Source organism: Eptatretus burgeri, chromosome 2, assembly GCF_056783735.1.
Source record: "Eptatretus burgeri isolate ZD-2024b chromosome 2, Ebu_testis_v1, whole genome shotgun sequence".
In the NCBI taxonomy this organism is placed as follows: Eukaryota; Metazoa; Chordata; class Myxini; order Myxiniformes; family Myxinidae; genus Eptatretus; species Eptatretus burgeri.
The window spans coordinates 101471271-101492080 of NC_140962.1; the positions used below are offsets into that span (position 1 = coordinate 101471271).

The 20810-nt window shown below is 45.8% G+C and overlaps 1 protein-coding gene across 11 annotated transcripts in view; it reads right to left on the bottom strand.

Annotated features, from left to right (window-relative positions):
* Nucleotides 1–20810, bottom strand: part of UPF2 (UPF2 regulator of nonsense mediated mRNA decay) — a 78196-nt gene that overhangs the window by 17894 nt on the left and 39492 nt on the right. For all 11 annotated transcript variants that reach the window (XM_085870514.1, XM_085870511.1, XM_085870504.1 and 8 more), the window contains exons 13-18: nucleotides 16777–16980; nucleotides 16382–16657; nucleotides 12308–12491; nucleotides 11953–12083; nucleotides 11743–11844; nucleotides 11542–11637 (exon numbers count right to left, since the gene is read on the bottom strand). In XM_085870514.1, coding sequence (XP_085726640.1) covers nucleotides 11542–11637; nucleotides 11743–11844; nucleotides 11953–12083; nucleotides 12308–12491; nucleotides 16382–16657; nucleotides 16777–16980 — 993 coding nt within the window. The remainder of the gene's footprint in view (nucleotides 1–11541; nucleotides 11638–11742; nucleotides 11845–11952; nucleotides 12084–12307; nucleotides 12492–16381; nucleotides 16658–16776; nucleotides 16981–20810) is intronic.

The window sequence follows — 20810 nt, forward strand, 5'->3', positions numbered from 1 at the left end:
CTCTCTCTCTCTCTCTCTCTCTCTCTCTCTCTCTCTCTCTCTCTCTCTCTCTCTCTCTCTCTCTCTCTCTCTCTCTCTCTCTCTCTCTCTCTCTCTCTCTCTCTCTCTCTCTCTCTCTCTCTCTCTCTGGAAAATCCTCTTCATCTCTTTTTGCTGATGACTCCACCCTCTGCCATCCCTCAGATCAGCAAGCAGCAGCCTCTTCACTCTCTGCAGATCTGGATAAAATCACAAGCTGGTAGCACACGTGGAACATGTTTTTCAATCCTGACAAATCTCCCACTATGTCTCTCCGAAAGGACTGTTTGGAACCCCCCCCTCCCTTTCCCCATCTAATTTCTCAACAATCCTCTTGAAGAAGACCTTTCATTCAAGCTTCTGGGTCTCAGTATCTGCTGTGATCTTTCCTGGGAAAGCCACATTTCCAAGATGGCCTCCAAAGCCAGTCACCAAATGGGCATCCTCCATCGTGCAAAGTCCATTCTTGGCACACCTGAGCCCCTGACTATATACAAAGCTTTCGTCTGCAGCCTGATGGAGCACTGGCTCTCCCCTCTGGGCTGGCACTCGTGCCTCTCACCTTTCTCGGCTTCACGCTGTGGAAACCAAAGCATTTAGGATCATTGGTATCGCCCACGATGAGGCTGAGTATTTGGGTCTCTCACCGCAGGCAGGTCAGTGGTTTTTCTACTGTCTCTTCTCTGGCCTCACACTCCCCCCCTCTGTCTGTAACCTGACCCTCCATATTTCCACAGGACGCTCAAAGCCCACCAGCAACCCCTTCTGGTGAAACTACCAAAATCAACAATCACTACTCACCCTCACTCTTTCATTCCTCTTTTTTTCCCACTTTTGGAACAAACTCCCACATTTTTTTCAATTCCACTCTTCCCTCCAGGTCTTCAAAACAGCTGTTCACCACCATCTCTTATCTTCCCCCATCCAAAACCACTATCTTTTCTACCCCCGCTCATCGACTCCAAACCCACCTCCTTCAAATTCCCTGCTTTCCTTCCTGAAAGTCTCTGTCGTGTAAGAACCTGAAAGACCCTGTAGTGTCAATTTTGTTTACCCTGTGTTCCCCACCCTATCCCTCTCCCTTCCACAGATCTCCTCATGTCTCTGTTCCCCACTGTTTTTTCCTTCCCTCTCCCACTCCTCTTGTCTCCTGCTCCCCTTTTTGTACGTTCTGTGTGTTAGCTCTCATATGAGCCTTGCCAGCTGTGAACAGTGTTTTCCAACTTTATCAAATGATCATTCCCTTTTTCATTTCCTTAGATGCTTGAAAATTTGTTTAACTTTTTGATCATTTATTCTGCAGGAGCAAAATGTTCATGCAGAATGCAAGCCTGGTCCCACAGATAACATTCTTGTTCTTGTGACGAATCTGAATCACCAAATCAAGGTTGAGTGGGAGTAACACCTCAGCTGAGACATTCAATGGAAATGGAATACAAGTACACATTGGTATTTTGATCAAATGATGGACTGAATGTCGAATATCAAGTTGAATTAAACTTCGAGTACAAACCACGAGACCAATAGTGAAATTGTAAGAGAAACAAGGTTAAGGTGACTTCAGGTGGATGCTGGACAGATCACTCGTGATTGATTTTAACCATGTTTTTCTTTTTTTAAACCTGTCTAAAAGGACAAAGCTTCTTTGGCACAAATCCAGCATACGAGGAAAAAAGGAACAATTTGACATACAATGAGCAACTAGTTAGAACCACACAATATTTTGTGCACCAATGAAAAGCCCATTTGAAAATCTGTTTTCCCGTGGTTGTCCTGCAAAGTTGTCCTGTGGGACAATGCATAGAAGGTTGCCTGGCAGTGTTTGGCACTTGCCCTAACATGCTTAGCAATAGGATTTCTCCCAGTCTGCAAATACAAAATGTTGTAAGGCTTTGGTCGGTAAAATCAAAATGTTAACAAAATAACCAAACCAGGTAATAACAGTTGCCTGGCAACTCAATGTTGTTAATTTACATTTTGAACTTTAACCTTAAAAAAAAATTAATTAAACTTTCACCCGGCAGTGTTACAAAATAACTTTAAACATTTACGAGTTTAACATTTTGTACCTGGTTAACAGGTGGAACTAGAACAGCACTCGGAAGAGCGCATACCTCCACCAGGCTGAACAGTTTACGTTTTGTATCTCACTGGAAGGTCTGATCTGGACCCAGACGTCAAAAATCTAATCAGCTTGTTCTTGTCACCTCCCCAACTCATCCACTAAGTTTCGTCGAATCCATCCTCCACAACTTATTCAGATATCATACTATATATCGTTTTGGCCCTATATCTCAATGGTGAAGAATCACTTTTTAAAATTCTAGTATCCAGATCCAGATTCGGATCTTCACCAAAAACTAAAAAATTCGTTCTTGTCACACACCCAACCTGTCCACCAAATTTTGTCCAAATCTGACCACAATTTTTGAGCCATCCTGTTCACAGACAGACAGGGATGAAAACATAACCTCACCCACCTTCGGTGGTGGAGGTAATTAGGAAATGTTGACAGGTCCCTGTTTTTTTTCTAATTCCACCTGGCTAAACCTGAGCCACATTGTTGAGCCAATTCATTTCCAATTCCACCAAATTTTATATAGTCAATTGACACTTTTTCTATTTTCCGTCAAATTATCCAAAATATTGGAAGTGATAAAACTGCATCCATTTATGACAGCCCACAGTTCCAATTTTCTTTTCTTTTTATAGATTCTTTGATTAAAAATTGGAATTGATAGGGGGGGGAGAGAGAGAGAGAGAGAGAGAGAGAGAGAGAGAGAGAGAGAGAGAGAGAGAGAGAGAGAGAGAGAGAGAGAGAGAGAGAGAGAGAGAGAGAGAGAGAGAGAGAGAGAGAGAGAGAAAGAAAGAGAGATGTCTTCCACTCGTCCCTGGCTGTCTTCTTCTTATTGTGTATGGCCAATATGGGGTGTGCTTAAGTTGAATTTCTCAGTTCTGCAGCCATATGTCTGCCTCAGGGGTGAGTTAGTGGAGAGCGAAAAGTCAAGAGGGCACGAACCTGATCACAGGCACTGCGGCCAAGCCTTAAGCCCCCCTGCTCATCAGGTAGGAAGGCCTCCAGGGTGGGGTTGAACCAGATAGTTGGGCCCTCTCCATCAGCTTTCCCGTTACTCGTAGCAAGGCTATGGGTAGTAGTTGCAGGGCAAGTCTGCTGGCTTCCCAGTTTAAAGGATGGCAAAACAAAAGCTTTCTTCCAGGCTGCAGAAATTTGCCTGTTTCATGGATGGCAGTAAAAACAGCAACCTACCAGGTACGACCCTTTTCTCGGGGGTTTTAAAGGAATTCAGGGAAAATTCCTTCGGCCCCTGCAGCTTTGCCGTTTTTGGTTACCGACAGTGTGGCCTCAATGTCTTTCTTTGTATATGGGGCCGACAGGTGGCTGCTCAATGGCCTTTGGTGGAGGTTTCAGTAGTAATCCCTTTTTACCTCCTGCTTTCCCTGGTTAACAGGTGGTTGTAAATTTCATGCCTGGTTGTTAACAGGTTGTTAAAAGTTGACTGGTAGTTTAACAACTTTATGAGTTGCCAAACTTAACACAAAATGTTAACAGGTTGCCTGACACTTTAAACATTTATGAGTTTAACTTTAAAATTTTGAATTTTAACCTGGCAGTGTTACGAAAAGGGAAAGTTGCAATTCTTAAAGTTGCTTGGCAGTGTTTGGCACTTGCCCGAGCCCGTTGAGAAATATAATTTCTCCCACCCTGCAAATACAAAACGTTGCAAGGCTTGCATGTATCTAAACTAATAAGTGTGTGTGTGTGTGTGTGTGTGTGTGTGTGTGTGTGTGTGTGTGTGTGTGTGTGTGTGTGTGTGTGTGAGTGTGTGTGTGTGTGTGTGTGTGTGTGTGTGTGTGTGTGTGTGTGTGTGTGTGTGTGTGTGTGTGTGTGTGTGTGTACTAGTCAGATGTATGCTAACACAGGGAGCTACAGTTAGCAGATTCAAACAGGCTTTCTTTGAGATCATAAAACGACACCAAATAGAATTAGTGAAATAAAATACCAATCGTAAAAATATTGAGATGTTTTTATAAATACTGGATTAAAAAATAATAAATGAAACCATTTAAACCCATTTCAGTGGTTGCTTGGAGACAAGGAAGCAGGTTAAAAAAAAAAACGTCAATAAACAACCGTTTGAATATTTGAACAACAGTTTGATCCAGAGGTGAGTGCGATGGTCGTGTTTGTTGGTGGACATGTTATATTTAAGGTAAGATGTGCATGATTTAATATATTATCATATAATGGAATGTGTGACGGGAGTTGTAACTATGTGATAATATTGTTAAGGCTGTGGAAATTCGCAGAGCACCATATAGGTCCTTAGATCAGTTATGCCGATATGTCTGTGTTCAGATTGATCTCCCCACTGTTGTCAAATGGGATTTATTCGTGTGATCAGGGCTGTGATCTTTGAGTTAGCCGTTTTTCTTTTACTATCGTTATTTTGGACCAACAGCTCCACAACAACCACGATCACCACCACCAACATCCCCACAGACAATGAACAGCCACCTTCACAACAACCACCTTAACCACCACCGCCCAACCACACCACCCTCACGACCACCACAAACGCCAGCATCAACCATCTCCACAACAAAAACCACAGCCACCTTCCCCACAACCGCATTTTAGCAACCACACCACTACCACACCACAAACCTCTCCACATCGAATAACGTCTCTGCCATGGATACTCATCAAGAAAGGAAACAAAGGCAACGGTAGGAAAACCCGTTGCCCCCGCGGAGTGCGAGCAGAACCACAGCTCCGAAGAGAGAAGTTCCGATAACGCCTGGGATTTTCCCTCCCCCTTTCCTTACTTTCCCGCGCGCCGGGATGGGGGAGGGGCGGATCGAGCCAGGGTTCAAAGTTAATGTAAAGGAGGGGCCTCATTTTGGGCGGACAATGCCCCCGGCGACACCTCCCCTTGGGGGAAACAGCAACAAAACTTCTAGAATTCTTCCCCCGCGCGCCGAGAAGGGAGGGGCAAACGCCCCGAGGCGATAAAGGGCCGCGATGGAACGCCGATGTGTATATATATATATATATATATATATATATATATATATATATATATATATATATATATATATATATATATATATATATATATATATATATAGAGAGAGAGAGAGAGAGAGAGAGAGAGAGAGAGAGAGAGAGAGAGAGAGAGGAGAGGAGAGGAGAGGAGAGGAGAGGAGAGGAGAGGAGAGGAGAGGAGAGGAGAGGAGAGGAGAGGAGAGGAGAGGAGAGGAGAGGAGAGGAGAGGAGAGAGAGTCTCTCTCCTTGGTCTCCTTGGTGAGTCGGTGTGGAGAGCGCCAGAGTTGAGTGTTGGAGTCCGGAGTGAGTGGAATTGGACAGAGGAGTTGGTCGAGTAGAAGCCGGAGAGGAATCACCAGCCGGAGAGGAGTCACCAGCCGGATCGCCGTTGGAGGTGCCGTTGAAGGCACTGGTGGAGTCCAGTGGAGTGCGGGCCGAGACACCGAGGGTCGCCGAACCATGGCTCAGCGAGTCACCACGAGGGTGGCAGGTAACCTGCACGGCCTCGCGGAGCTCCTTCAGTCTCCAAAGCTCCGAGGAACATTAAAGGCTTACGGGCCCAGTTCTCCCTTTTCTTTTCTGGGGTTTTTGCATGGAAGTCTGTGGCGCCTTGTCCATAAGTAGGATTGTTATAAGTGCATGTACATACTGAGTAAACAACGGCTGTAGGTCTTTTTGCTCGTGTCCTGTCCCCATCCCCCCCCCATTGCTTCATTGACTGCATGTGTGTACAATAAATGCCCCCATTGTTTGAATATTACCTGCTCGTTGCGTCCCTTCCTCCATTTAACAGCCATAATTGCGTTCGGAATAAATAGCTGGTTTTTAACACCGATAAGACAATCGGGTCCAACGGGGCTTGGCGATAATAAACCGCTCGGCAATCGCAGACGGAAAGAGCTGCTGAAAGCGGCTCGTTTCCGAGCAGGTCCCGTTGAGGTACAACCTCTCGGTAATCTGTCCGCGCGAATAATTAGGTAAATCGACAATTCGGCAATCGAACCTGTAGCGCGGGCAGAGCATTGACAAGATTGTGGTGTGGTTAAAAACACACCCGTAGCTGGATTTCGGCGTTGATCTGAAAGCTGTGACTGGATTGCCACGGTCAGTGGGCGCGTGCAGCCGCAAATTAGCTAAAGGCGGTCGCCCGCACGCCGGAGTGGCAGAAATCCACAACAATACTAACAAAACTCCAAGGGAATGCATGAATGAAAATTGGGTGTTTGGGTTAATTTAAACATACCATTTGAACATAATTCGCAGCCTTATTTAATTTTTCTTTATCAAGGCTCATCTTTGGTCACCTCGCTGGGATCTTAATTTTCCATTTTTTTCGGCTTGCTCAACAATGCCTCGACTTGGAACAGGCCGAAATGGTTTCTTAACAATGAAGCACTCAAAATGTTATTTTCACTTTCCTCACTCATATCATCGAATGCCTGATCATCATACCTTTGAATCATGTATAAGCACCAGGAGTCACCAGTGTCGTGGCTTTGTTTCATTTCCGCACACACGATAGCCTCAAGAATCTCTTTACCTTCACCTTTTTGTGTGATCTGCTGTCATTATCCACCAGTCACTTCAACATAGATAGATTTTTTTTTTTAAATACACATCTCACATCGACCGACCCTGTTGGGCCTGCGGTGCTGTAAGGTGCTTGGGTGGTGCCTCGCCTGCTGAAAATGTTGTGCAATCTCATTTTTAGACGATATCGCTTTGTTTATCCTTTTTGTGCGATCTGCTTTCATTATCCACCCATCACTTCGACATCAACACAAATGAATTTTTTTTTTTTACATCCATCCAGCTCATGTTCAGAGTTCCTCCATGTTGTTTGGAGCTGTGGAAAGCCTCAAATGACATTTTGTGTTATGTCACTTGATATATTTTTTGAATTGAATTTTGCTAATTTTTCACTTGAATTCCACATTTAAAGAATTATAATTAAAGGTAAGTCTTTGTGGTTCTCCTTTTCATGTATTCTATCTTTTTGTGTACTATATCTATTGTCAGGTCAGGCCAGATTAGATCTGTGACTTGCTTCAGGGACCATGTAAACCTGTACTAACCTGTTCCATGGTCGGGTTGGCGGCGACTAAACCATCTCCCCCACCATGTTTCCTGGTGAGGAGGGTGTATGATATGGACACCCATCAGGACTAAAAACAAAACCTGTCAAAGGGTGGAGGAGCTCCTTATGAGCCAATGGCCATCCAGATCTATTACCCAACTGTGTCTGCGGACGTCCTCCTACAATTTGGGTTACTTCTGTTTTTAGGAGGTTGGTGGCAGGATTTGCACTATGGACACCGTACAACCCTTCACTCCGCAAAACACAAAAACGCAAAGTAATCTGAAAAACCACTCCGTGGTAGTACCTCCTGTGAAGCTGCCCGCCGCAGGGCAGCTCACCGGATGATGGGATTGGGGCAAAGCCTTCGGGAACCCCACTCTTTGATGATAGGAGGAAAACCACAGGATAACCTTCCTTGGTTAGATTGCGGTTGTGTGTGTCGGGGTGGTGCTGAGGTGTCGTCCACGAGACGGCGGTCTCCTTGGGTTAACCTGAGGCGGTCCCTTCGGGTGGGTGCTGGGAATATCCTATCCCTAAGAGAGGATGATCACTTGTCTGTTATCATCTGAGCTCAAGCGTTTGAACATCGGTATTGCAGCACTCTCTGAGGTTTGGAGACAGGACAGTGGCGAGATCATAATGGGTGGTTACACCTACTTTTGGTCTGGTCACTCTGATGGACACCATGCCCAAGGAGTTGGTGTTGCTGTGTCCAATAACCTGACTCCAATGATAATTGAGGTAACACCGGTCAACGAGCGTATGAGACTGAGGATTCGTCACTCCTTGGGTGTCGTTTCCCAGGTCTCTGCATGTGCTCCGACTGAGGCGAGTGATCTCACTCACCGTGAAGGACGCATTCTATGCCACACTCGAGTCTGTGGTTGATCAGTGCCCCGGCGAGATACTTTTCGAGTCTTCGAGGATTTCAGTGCATCGTCTGGAACTGATAGGGATGATGAGACATGTGTTGGTCCCCATGGGTCTGGAACTGTGAACCAGAACAGCACTAAGTTCCTTGACTTTGCAAGAAGTCATGGACTGAGGGTGGCTGGTTTATGGTTTCAGCACCCACAGCCTCATTGCTGGACTTTCTCTGCCAACGCTGGTTGTGTGGCAAAGGAGATTAACCATGTGCTGATTGATGGTCGCTGGAGGATGATCCAGAACTGCAGGGTCTACCAGAGTGCTCAGTTCCTCAATACCGATCACAGGCTTGTGGTTGCAACTCTGAAGTTTCCGCTTAAATCCGGGAGAATGGTACCATGATGAGGTAGCTGAGGAGTTTGCGAACAGGCAAAGTGAAGATTTGGGGGGGTTGGGTGCTTTGCGGAATCCTGAAGAGTTCTGGAGTGCCTTCAAGACCACCATCTTTGATGTTACCAGTGGATGTCTTGGAACTCACCGTCGAGCAAAAAATAATTTTTGTCTCTCAATGGGCACTGGATACCATTGAACAGAGTCGCAGGGCCACGCTTAATGGCAGAGCTGAGCTGTTCAGGGAGTTGAGGTGCAAAACTGTACGTGCACTAAGGGTGGACAAGGAGGCCGATGTGCGAGGAATCTGTGAGGGGGTAGAGCATCACCAGTGGTCAGTGATTCTCATCCTGCTTATAGGTGAATTGGTGCCTTGTCTTCCTCCAAGTCTGTCCTTTGGTGTACTGCAGTTAGAGCAGAGGGTGGTGGGCTCTTGACAGAGGAGTCCGAAGTGAAGTCCCGCTGTGCCATTTAATTTGAGCGGCTGTACCAGGCTGATACTCCAGCTGTTGAGTTTGATGTCAGGGGTGATACTACTGTCCTTATTGCTGACCCTCCAATCAACTGTGATCCACCTTCGTTTGTGGAAACACAGGCTGTGGTGAACAGGTTGAAATGGGGTAAAGCTCCTCGGTTTTGTGGCATCCATGATGAACTTCTCAAGGCTGGTGAAAATGCTGTACTCATGTCGTTGCTTGCAGTTCTGTGCTCTGCATGGAACACAGGCATCATCCCAACTGACTGGAAGAAAGGCCTTGTTGTTCCTCTCTGGAAATGGAAGGGTGATCGTCAGGACTGCAACAACGACCGAGAGGTGACGCTGCTCTCAGTGCCGGGCAAGGCCTTTGCTTGGATAATTTGTGATAGGGTTCACCATCATCTTCTTGAGCACCAGCATCCAGAGCAGTCAAGCTTTACACCAAAGAGGTCAATTATTGACCGTATCCTTGCTCTTCAGGTCCTCACCGAACACAGATGAGAGTTTCGGCAGGGGCTGCTTGCATCCGATGTTGATCTCTGCAAAGTGTTCAATTCAGTGCATCGGGATGCCCTCTGGAGGATTCTTGGTCTTTTTGGGGGGAGTAGGGGGGGGGGGTTGCCATCAAAACTGATCACTCTGATTTCTGCACGAAACTCAGGTACAAAGAGTGCTGTGAGGTGTGATGGTTCCATCTCAGACTTATTTCCAGTTGCGACTGGAATTCATCAGAGGTGTGTATTGGCCCGCACATTATTCAATGCATGTATGAACTGGATTCTGGGGAGGATGTCGGAGAGATCAAGCTTTCGTGCATCGTTTGTGAATGTCAAGATCTCTGACCTTGATTTCGCAGATAATGCAATCATCTTTGCAGAGACTCGAGATATCCTTTTGGGGGACTTTGAGGTGCTGAATGAGGAGTCTGAGCCGCTAGGATTATGAGTTTCCTTTGTCAAAACTAAGATGCAGGCTTTCAATGACATCTTGGATGCTGCTATCTTGTCTGTACTTGTTTGTGGTGAGGATGTTGCGGTCACGGAGAGATTCACTTAACTTGGCAGTGTTATTCATGTCTGCTGGCTGCTAGCCAGAGGTCAATAAACGCCTGTGTCAGGCCTGGAGAATCATGGATTTACTGGATCATGGGGTGTGGCGCTCTCGGTACCTGTGCAGGACGACGAAAGTCTGAGTCTTCAGGTTATTGGTACTTCCAGTCTTGCTCTACAAATGTTAGACTTGGACTCTGACCAGGGATCTGAAATGGAGACTGAATTCCTTTGGTACCAGGTCTCTTTGGAAAAGCCTTGGCAATTGCTGGTCTGACTTTGTGTCTAATAAGCAGTTACTGAGAGACTCAAATGAGATTTGTAACCTGCATAGTCTGTGAGCATCAGCTGCGGATGTATGGACCTGTGGTGCGTTTTCTTGACGCTAATCCTGCTCACCAGATTCTCTCAGCGAGGGAGCCTCATGAGTGGACGAGGCCAATGGGCTGACCACGTACCTCGTGGTTGCAGCAGGTTGATCAGTATCTCAAGGTGATGGGGATGGGCCAGGCATCTGCCTGGGGGATGGCCAGATGGAGGCCCCTGGAAAGTGGATGCAGCGATGCGCTACTCCAGCACAAGCTACCATACCTGACCTGGCCTTATCCATGCAGAGAACATTGTATGGAACTTGGTACAGGCCACGTTTGCTACACAGGAGGGGGGGCTATTCACCCAGTGATTTAACAAGCTTAGCGGGAGACCAACCATGTGTGGGTGTGAGGTGGAATTATTAGGAACAGAAAATGAAAAAAAAAACAATATTTGGGTGTGTGTTATTCATAAAGCATCACATATTCTCTCTGTTAACTCCCCTCCTCTGTCTGTCTGTCTGTCTGTCTGTCTGTCTCTCTCTCACGACCTCCCTGCTCACACTCCCCTCCCAGATTGTATCATGACATGTGGTGAGGTATCGCTCTCCTTCCCCCTTCATCGCGATCCTCCCCCATTTCTCCCCCTCCCTCCCAAATCTCTGTCTCTCTCTCTGTCTCTCTCTCTGTCTCTCTCTCTGTCTCTCTCTCTGTCTCTCTCTCTCTCTTTCTCTCTGTCTCTCTCTCTGTCTCTCTCTCTGTCTCTCTCTCTGTCTCTCTCTCTCTGTCTCTCTCTCTGTCTCTCTCTCTGTCTCTCTCTCTGTCTCTCTCTCTGTCTCTCTCTCTCTCTCTCTCTCTCTCTCTCTCTCTCTCTCTCTCTCTGTCTCTGTCTCTGTCTCTGTCTCTCTCTCTGTCTCTGTCTCTCTCTCTCTCTCTCTCTCTCTTTCTCTCTCTCTCTCTCTCTCTCTCTCTCTCTCTCACACCTCTCTCTCCCACACCTCTCTCTCTCTCTCTCTCCCACACCAATCTCTCTCTCTCACCTCTCTCACTCACTCTGCCTCTCCTACTCTCTCTCCCTCTCCCTATATTTCCCCACCCCTGCTAACCATTCCGGTCAGCGAAGCGACGGGTTATATTTGCTCGTTATACATAAATGCCCCTAAAGGCAATGACCAAATGCAAGTCAGGCAAAGGCTCTTCAAAGGGATGATAAAATCAAGACCCAATCACAACAAACAAGCAAACAAGAGGGATAAAACTGTCAGCAATGCAGTAACAACCTGGATGTTATCAACCATCATTTTGTCAAATGCCGAGATGAACTCGTCGTCTTCCAGACAAGCAATGGGTTTGAGCAAACCACTTCTGAGGGTGACCTGCACACACAGGTACAAAACACAGCAGCACAGACTTAACTTTAAAGCCCAGGGATCAAACCCAACCTGTCAAGTTCTCACAGCCAACCTCGAAGACGTACACACCCCGCCATCATCATCAGTCTCTGTCTCCTTGTTCGAATCAATCTGGTAGTTTGCAACATCTTCATCCTCATAATCTTCATCTTCTTCATTTTCTGTCTTCTCCTGAAAAAAAATAATAATAAAAACGACTGATGCCTCATTAAGAGTTTTCATAACAACTGATGCCACACAATAAAACCATTTATCAGCCAATGCAGTCATCATTCTCACCTCATCTTCATGGATATTTGCATCGCTCCCCGATTGATCCGTCTCCCCCTCCTCTTCATCTTCATAGTCATCCTCTTCCTCTGGCCCTGCCACTGTCTCAAGGTTACCAGCTTTCCCAGAGCCCCCTAGACCTGGGTATGCATATGACATCCTTCACATGTAAGTAAGTACAGCCAATTTGCACATTCATAACCAACATCTGTATGACCTACGAGGCAGCGTGACCACAACAAGCCTCTAACAGTCAAAATATTCTGGTAAATGATTATCTGGCAAGGTCAGTATCACACAGTGATGACCCTTCAAAAAAATTAATAAGTAAAATATACATTCCAGTTAAAAGCAAAACCCTCACCAATCTTCGCGAGATATTCTTGCTGGAGCGCAAGGACCTGTTGCGATGCATCCTCCAACGAGGTACACAGCCGCATACGCGGTCTCAGCATCTCCAAAGTGTCAGAGACCAGGTAATCAACATCTATGGGGAAGGATGCTGGTGCACTCCAAACCTCTTGGCTCTTCTTCCACCACACATACCGCTGTTGGAAAATGCAGAAACCATTTATTTTCTCTCCCGCCCACAGTTTGCCCATTATTTTTTCCTTTTTAAAACTTCTTATAAGGGACATTTAAAAGGCTGGTAGCACAAAGGTGGTGGCCGAACGACCTGGCTATTTGTGGAAACACTTCATCTCTTTTCATGGTGTACTCTACTGTACAATTTGGTTGAAATTTGTTGAGAAGATTCAAACTTTATAGACACAAGATGGAAAAAAAAAATCTGCCTTGTGAAATCACACACAAATACATTGGGAAACCTAGAACAGCACGTGGAAGAGCACATACCTCCGGCAGGCCGAACAGTTTACATTTTGTATCCCACTGATTGGCCAGATCTGGATCCGGAACTGAACCAAAATTGAATGAATTTACGCTTGGCAGACACCCAACCTGTCCACCAAGTTTCATACGAATCCATCCACAACTTTTTGAGATATTATTCTCACAGACAAACAAAGACAGACAGACAGGGGTGAAAACATTACATCTGTCCACCTTTGGTGGTGAATCCACCATCTGTCCACAGTGAGAGCTTGACGAGCGCAGTTAGCAGAGGAGGAGAATGAGCTGGACCATAGGAATGTGGGAGAGAGGAGACAGCCATCATCAGACAGCATGAGCTGGTTACGCCGTGCCGTTCGTTGCTGACAGTGCCTCTATGGAATCTAGTTTCCCACCTGTTGCAGCACTTCACCAGCCACGATGAGAGATGCCAACACTTCTCACCTCTCCAACCACCCCTGTTATCTCCTCTGCTGATGGCTTGAAGCCAGATCCAAGCAATCGTGGATATGCCAACACCCACAAGCAAGGCTGACTGACAGCACACGCTGGTCGACATAAACTGATTATCGCTTTTCATTCCCAACATGTCATCAATCACAAACCCGCTTTGAAATTTGCTGAAGAAAGATTCACAGTGGCAGCGGCAGCTGGAGCATGCACAGCATTCAGCAGGCTAAAATAAGCCATCTCATCTGCACCAATGTTCAAGTTATTTGAACCTTCAAGACCATCTGTTGTGCAGGCTGACGCATTATCAACTGGCCCGGGAGCCTTTCTGCTGCAGGATGGCCAGTCGCATATAATGTATGCATCTCGTTCATTATCCACTTCATAAGAGAACTATGCCCAGATCGAGAAAGAGATCTTCGGGGTGATATTTGCATCAGAGAGGCCTGACATTCTCCAAACAATACACGAAGGACATTTTGGGCAAGAAAAATGTAAAGCCAGAATGTGCCAGGTGGTCTATTGGCCAAATGTTAACCAGGATATGCAACACCTTCCAAATGTTCTGCATGTGCCAAGTAAAAACCAGCTGACAGCAAAGAGCCACTATTGCTGCAAGATCTGTCCCTGAGGCTGTTGCAGAAAGGAGTAGCAGACATTTTCCACTTCTCCGGGAAGCATTTCCTCCTGATTGTAAACCATTTCTCCAAGCATCCTGAAGTCATACGCATTTGTGGTCTCACTGCAAAACATCGTTGAAGCTCTGAAGTCTGTTTGCGCCAGACATGGCCATACCCAAGGTGCTATTTGCCGACAATATGCCATTTGTCATTCCCGAGCTCAGGAAATTCGCCCTGGAATGGGGGTTCAAGGTGACAACCTTAAGTCCTAAATATCCACAGTCCAATGGACAATCCGAATGTGCGGTACAGACCATCAAGCAAAACTCAGAAAGGCCCTCAAAAGGTGGTAACGGTACCCATTTGATGTTACTGACCTACAGGAACACACCACTGGCAAGTTTTCCACATTCCCCAGCACAGGTGTTAATGAGCAGGAAGCTCAGAGATCAGTTGCCATGTATGGAGCAGGCCCTGGAACCACATGTTCCGGCTAATACATAGCGTTTGTTGGTACATTGACAGGAATGAGCTAAACACTTCTACGACCAAAGCGCCAAAGAGCCAACGCCATTAGTGCTGGGGGACAGCATTTGCATACAACACAACAAGACATGGGAGCCTGCGGTTGTTACAGCCAAACACCATATACCGGGTTTCTATGTCATCACCACTCCAGAGGGGCATATACAGTCGTAACCACAGGCACCTCCGTAGCAAGAATGAGCCTCCGTCGCACATTGTTCCACTTTCGGAGGAGATCCTACAATGGGAGACAGAGCTTCCAGCACATTGCACACCAAACGTTCTCGTCTCGCCAGATGTCCAGAACATTTTAAAGACCATGTCATGTGATTTTACTCTCAACTGCTTATTCGATTCCATTGAGCCATTCTTAATAGTTGCTTTTCTTCCTTTCAGTTTTCAATTGAAGACTTACTACTTTGCTTATCTTATGCTCATCCTTCTGTAGTGTTTGCAGACTTGGTACTAATGACCTTACATCCATTTCAATAGTGGCCATACTTATTTACAAAGAGAGAATTGGGGTTCTCCTCCCCCTTCCACCCCCAGAACATTGATTTTTTTTTTTTAACCCCCAAATCCTCCCCCGTGAATGCCATGAGGACAACCACCACTTTTCAACTCATTCCATCTGTCTAATAGTTCAAGAGTGCATATATTATCAAGTCAAACAAACACACACACACTAACACTTCTCAAGTGATATAGTATGATTGCTGTATAAATGGTGCATTTATAGCCACAAGTTTCCTTGTGATCAAAACTTCAATTTGTAGCACAGGGACGTTTTCTCTTCGCGCCGTCGATTTGCTAGAAAGAGGAAGCCGTTACAAAAGTGCGACAGTTAACGTTTTCATGCCACGGTTTCAAATTCGTCCAATCACCATTCAGCTATCTTGGGGCCACGCCTCAGGTGTACTCGTACAGGGTGGTGTGAGCAACAAAAGTGTATGCACCCTATACATCATGTGACAATATCCAAGACGAACGCGAAAAGACAAAAGGACGTCTAACATCTGAACTGCTGTTCACTTGGGGGAAGACACTCAGCCAATGGGGTGTGCTCAGCTAATCAGAGCTCCTGAATGGTTGAGCGCTCCACTCATGCTGTATAAGTTTGTCATTGGATCACACGTACAAAGGTTCTAGTAAATGTACCGTGAAGTCTTGGTCGATGAAAAGGTAATCAATGTGGTGACCTTGAAGGAACAGAGTAAAAGACAGATAAACATATACGTTGGCTTAATGGTTGGGGTGGTGGGCTTGGGATCCTAGCATCCTGAGTTCAATCCCACTCGGGTGTTGAACAAAAGCAGGTGGGGTTGACTCTGCCTGTCATCCTTCCGAGGTCGGCAAAAATGAGTGCCAGCATGCTGGTACACTGTGTCGGAGTGGCGACCCGTCCAGCATTGTGTCCAATAGCCAAGGAGACTGCTGAGGCAGCACCAACTCTCAACACAGAGTATGGTCCCAATGGATGGATTCCAGTTATAATTCAGATTACAGTTATACTTTCACGTTCGTAGATTGCAGCGGGAATGTACAAGCACGGAAATGGTGAAGGTGGACCCTTTAACCTCACCAACACCAAGTGCAAAACGATTGGCTCGCTATTTCACAATGGAAGCAAATTTGACAGTTTTCCATTTATTTTTATTTTTTCAATAGCAAGCCTTATACTCACATTACAATGTGTGGGATATCAGCTTCTTTAGAAGCAAAATGGGTTTGAAATTTCAATTTTCTCCATCACTGCTAAGTGCAACTATCTTTGTGAATATTGCCATTATGAAGAGGGCAAAGGAGGAGATTTATAAGCGAGTAGAGGATTCCTCATCGTATCTGTTTCTCAATCAGAAGGACACAAGTTTGTTTTGGATGACGAACAAGACACCCCGAGCCCAGGAAGAAACGAGTGTCGAGATTCGAGGCATCAAAATTCATTTGCACGAGCTAAATCAGAAGACTAAGAGATGGGAAGAGCCTCTGACCTGAAAGTACACCAGAAAGCAATCGAGCTTCCTTTTGCTCGATCCACGATCAAAGTACTGCCCACAGGTGTCCAAGAGAGTGCAGGCAAGCCGGATGCGAAAAAGGTGCTCGGGTGGATCGAGGACAGAGGGACTGCCATCAGGTGCCACCCCAAAGGAGATGAATGAGTAGAGGGTTCGAAAGATCACAGCCGATTCCACCATGCGGTAGTTGTAGAGTTCGCCAAGATACTTGGTTATGCTGATTCTCCGCTGGTTGAACTTTGGGTGATTGATCTTTGAGAATTGGACAGAACAACACACAGCTATTAGGATAAATGCTCATTACATGAAGCAGGTTTGAAAAAAACAAAAACATGTGAATAAGCACAATGAGGCATAAACAATTCTCACACCTCCATGCCCAGTCGGACATCTTCCAGAACTCCATCCACCACTGCAACACCAAGACTCTCCTGGTATGGTACCAAGCCTGCCAGGAGGTTGGCCACACAATGTATGTTGTTGTACTTGACATTCCACATGGAAACAAGGCAACGTGTTGCGTACTGCCTCACCTCCACGTCCGCCCACGGCAGCTTGCGGATCTGCCGCAGAACCTGTGTAGGAACAGGTGTGGGAAAAAAAAGGTATCGAAACAAATTCTCTACAAGTTGAAACATACCTGCAATGGTGGACGCCACCAAAGGTGGACGTAGGTTAATTTTTCATCCCTATCTGTCTGTTTGTTTATTTGTTTGTTTGCCTGTGAGTAGGATATCTCAAAGAGTTGTGGACGCATTCAAACAAAATTGTGGAGAGGTTGGGTGTGCGACAAGGGTGAAATGATTCGATTTTGGTGAAGATCCAGATACGAGAATTATAAAGTGATTCTTCACCATTGAGTGATCGGGATAAGAACTACAGAGTAGAATCTGGATAATATGAGCATATGCGCCGATTTTTAGATTTTGTGTAACACGTATGCACATATTTTCCAGATGCGATGAGACGTATTCAAAAATCCATAACCTGCACTTATAATGGTAAGTGTTTTTTTCAGAATGGCTGTTTCGGCGTGAGTTTTTATGCCATTGCAATTTCAATTGTCCGTACCTCGTAAACAAATATTAAATACACTTTCAGTCCTCGAGCACGTATCCGTTTAAACTCCGCAACAAGTTTGTTCACCATGTCCGGGTAAAAGGCCCGTCTTCCGCTCCCTATCTTCTTCAAACCTTTCTCACTGAACAATTTACTCATTCTTCACTCCGGTTAAGTCCGAATTTATTTCCCGTCTGTTACTGGTTCTTACAAGAGTTGTAAAACACGATAATCTCAATCTTCTTTTCACGGGCTGTGTGATCGACGCTTCACTGGCGTGGCTATGGGCGTCCGCAGAAAAAAATGCAGGGGGGGGGCAATGTTATCCTGAGATCGCCGTGTGAAATGTGAAGACATCTTTTTTCTAAGATTACTGTAAATAACAGAACAAAATGTTAACAATTCTCCAGGTAGAAGACACACGATTGATCGAATGTCACGATATTTGGCGTGGAAGATAGTGTTTTTTTCGTTCATTCCTTCTGTGTTGCGGCTATTTATTTTATTTCAGTAACAAAACTCATGCTAATTTTCAACATTGGATTCTATACAAAATAATCAAACTAAATGCTCTTGATTTGATTGTTATAGAGTCTGGGGAAGACCAGTGTATTAAATTTGTATTGTTATGTTAACCTCATTTTTCTTATTTTTCAGGAATGTGAAATGGATATCAGGAGGTTCTTTAAAAAACGTAAGTCTGATGACTGACAACAATCAAGACACCCCGGGTACATCGGAGACGCATGTTGAACCAGCAGAGCAGCGCAGAGGGGGACATCACGAGCAGTTACTCACAGCAACCAATCAGATGCCACCCCAAACACCACTTCCGAAAGTGGCCAATGACTTGCCTCATCATCTGGACATTGGATCATACGTCAAAACCACAGAACATTTGACCAATAATCGAAGATATGACCTCCTGATGAGCACATACGTCCCACCAACTGATTTCAGCCATCAGAACGATTCACAGGACTCCCGCTGTTTCTGCCACATGTGGATAAACCAATATTCTCCATGGCTGGCCCACTCAAGTCACTTGAAAGGTGCTCTGTGCAAATACTGTGTGTTATTCCCTCAACCAGTGCACCGAGGTCTAATGGGTGCGTTCATCGTGACTCCTTTTGTTAAATACAAAGACTTCAATGAGTGCGCGAGGAAGCACATGCTTTCCTCCTGGCACAAAGGCGCACTGCAAGATGCCAACAATTTCCTCACCACCGTGCAAAGGCCAGAGTTGACCATGGTGAGCCAGATGGACCGAGCAGTCAACAAAGCAGTCACTCAAAACCGAGAGAAACTGTTCCCCATACTATCCAGCATTCTGTTCTGCTGCAGCCATGACATTGCATTGAGGGGGAAGGAGAGTACATCAGGGAGCCTCTGTGACCGACTGCGATTCATGATAGAAGCAGGGGACACGGTCCTGAAGGATCACATGGAGGGCGCAAGCAAAAATGCGAGATACACATCAGTTTGTGTACAGAACGAGCTGATAGTTCTCTCTGAAGAAGTAGTAAGAGACAATACTGTGAAAGCTGCAAATTAATCAAATGGATTCTCTATCATTGCAGATGAAACTGCTGACATATCAGGCACCGAGCAACTGTCCATTGGAGTACGATTTGTTGTGCTGCAGGAACAACGGAATGACTCAGCCACCATACGTGAGGAATTCCTTGGATTCATTCCACTGGAGAGGGTGGACGCTGCAACAATTGCAGATACTATCATCGACCAAGAAAAAAAATTGGTCTTGACCTCGACAAGCTCCACGGCCAAGGCTACGATGGATGCTCAACCATGGCAGGAAAAGACAATGGTGTACAGGCCCGTATCAGGAACACCTATCCCAAAGCTGTTTTAGTGCACTGCTCTTCACATCGACTGAATTTGGTGGTTCATGATCTGAATTCTGTCGCAGATGTGAGGAATACGACTGGAACTGTGAAATCTATCATTAAATTCTTCCGTGACAGTCCCAAGCGCAGGAGACTGGTTCCAAATATACCTTTGTTGTGTGAAACCAGATGGAGCGCAAAGTACAAAAGCATCCGCATCTTTTCAGAGAACTTTTGTGATATCTATGCACAACTGGAGGCAAACCAGCATGAGTCACAGAGTACGCGTCAGACGGCGTATCAGCTGAGGTGTGCTGCAGGAACCACAGTGTTCCTCATCTGTCTGAAGATCATTGCGAAGTACTCAGCGATGTTGGAGCCAGTGACCCAACAGCTGCAGGCAGTCGACATGGACATGATGGGAGTCCGAGATCACATCGACCTGTTGATGAAGGCTTTCCGAGCTCACCGGGATGGTGCAGACCGTGTGTTCTCAGAAGATGTCATCCCTGAGGTGAAAACCTTGGCAGAAGAACTTGGCATAAACTTGACTATGCCTCGGCGATGCGCACGCCAGGTCCACCGGCCGAATGTAGGAGGCTCCATTGAGGAGTACTATCGCCGCACCATCTATGTCCCGTACATAGATTCCTTGATCCAGTCTTTGGAAAGTCGCTTTGATGAAAGTAACACGCCATATTTTCACATTTTCGAACTACATCCGAGAGAAATGCAGCAAACAGAAAGAGATGAATTCAAGCACATCGTTTCATCTGTCAAGGAAATGAATGGCATTGACAACCTTGTAGAAGAAGCTCTAGCGTGGTATGACGTGCAGAAGCATAAGCCACTGGATGACAACTCTGGGTATGATCGAGCTGGTGAAGCAAACCACTCTGTTCCCTGCTGTGCGCAAGGCTATCCTCATCGCACTGACTCTGCCTGCAACATCATGTACAGTGGAAAGGTCCTTCAGCACACTGCGCAGGGTGAAGACCTGGTTAAGATCAACGATGAGTGATAAACATCTGTCTGGCCTCTGCATGCTAAGTGTCCACCGCGACAAAGTGAACAGCCAGAAGACCGAGCTAATAACAGTCATTGACAATTTCAGAAGAGATCCCTGACGGCTCCAATTCCTGTTCCAAGAGCAGTAACCTGCTCTAACTGAATGAACTGTTGAGAAATGTTTACGTTATTTTATTCATTTTGTATTTTCCATGTAATTTTTTCAAATTTTTGATTTTCCAGGGGGGGGCAAAAGCCCCCCCTTGCCCCTCCCTGCGGACGCCCATGGGCATGGCCATTTTGATTGTGATGAAAAACGTTGTTTTACGACCCTTAATCAGAAAGTGTCGTAAAACACCCTTTTACAACCTTTGATGAACAACGTTGTTTTGAATGTACAACTCTTGTAAGTACCAGTTCCAGACATGTAAAAAATTTCGACACCAAGTTTATGTACGAGTAAAACACGAAATACTTAGGGTTTGAGTTGA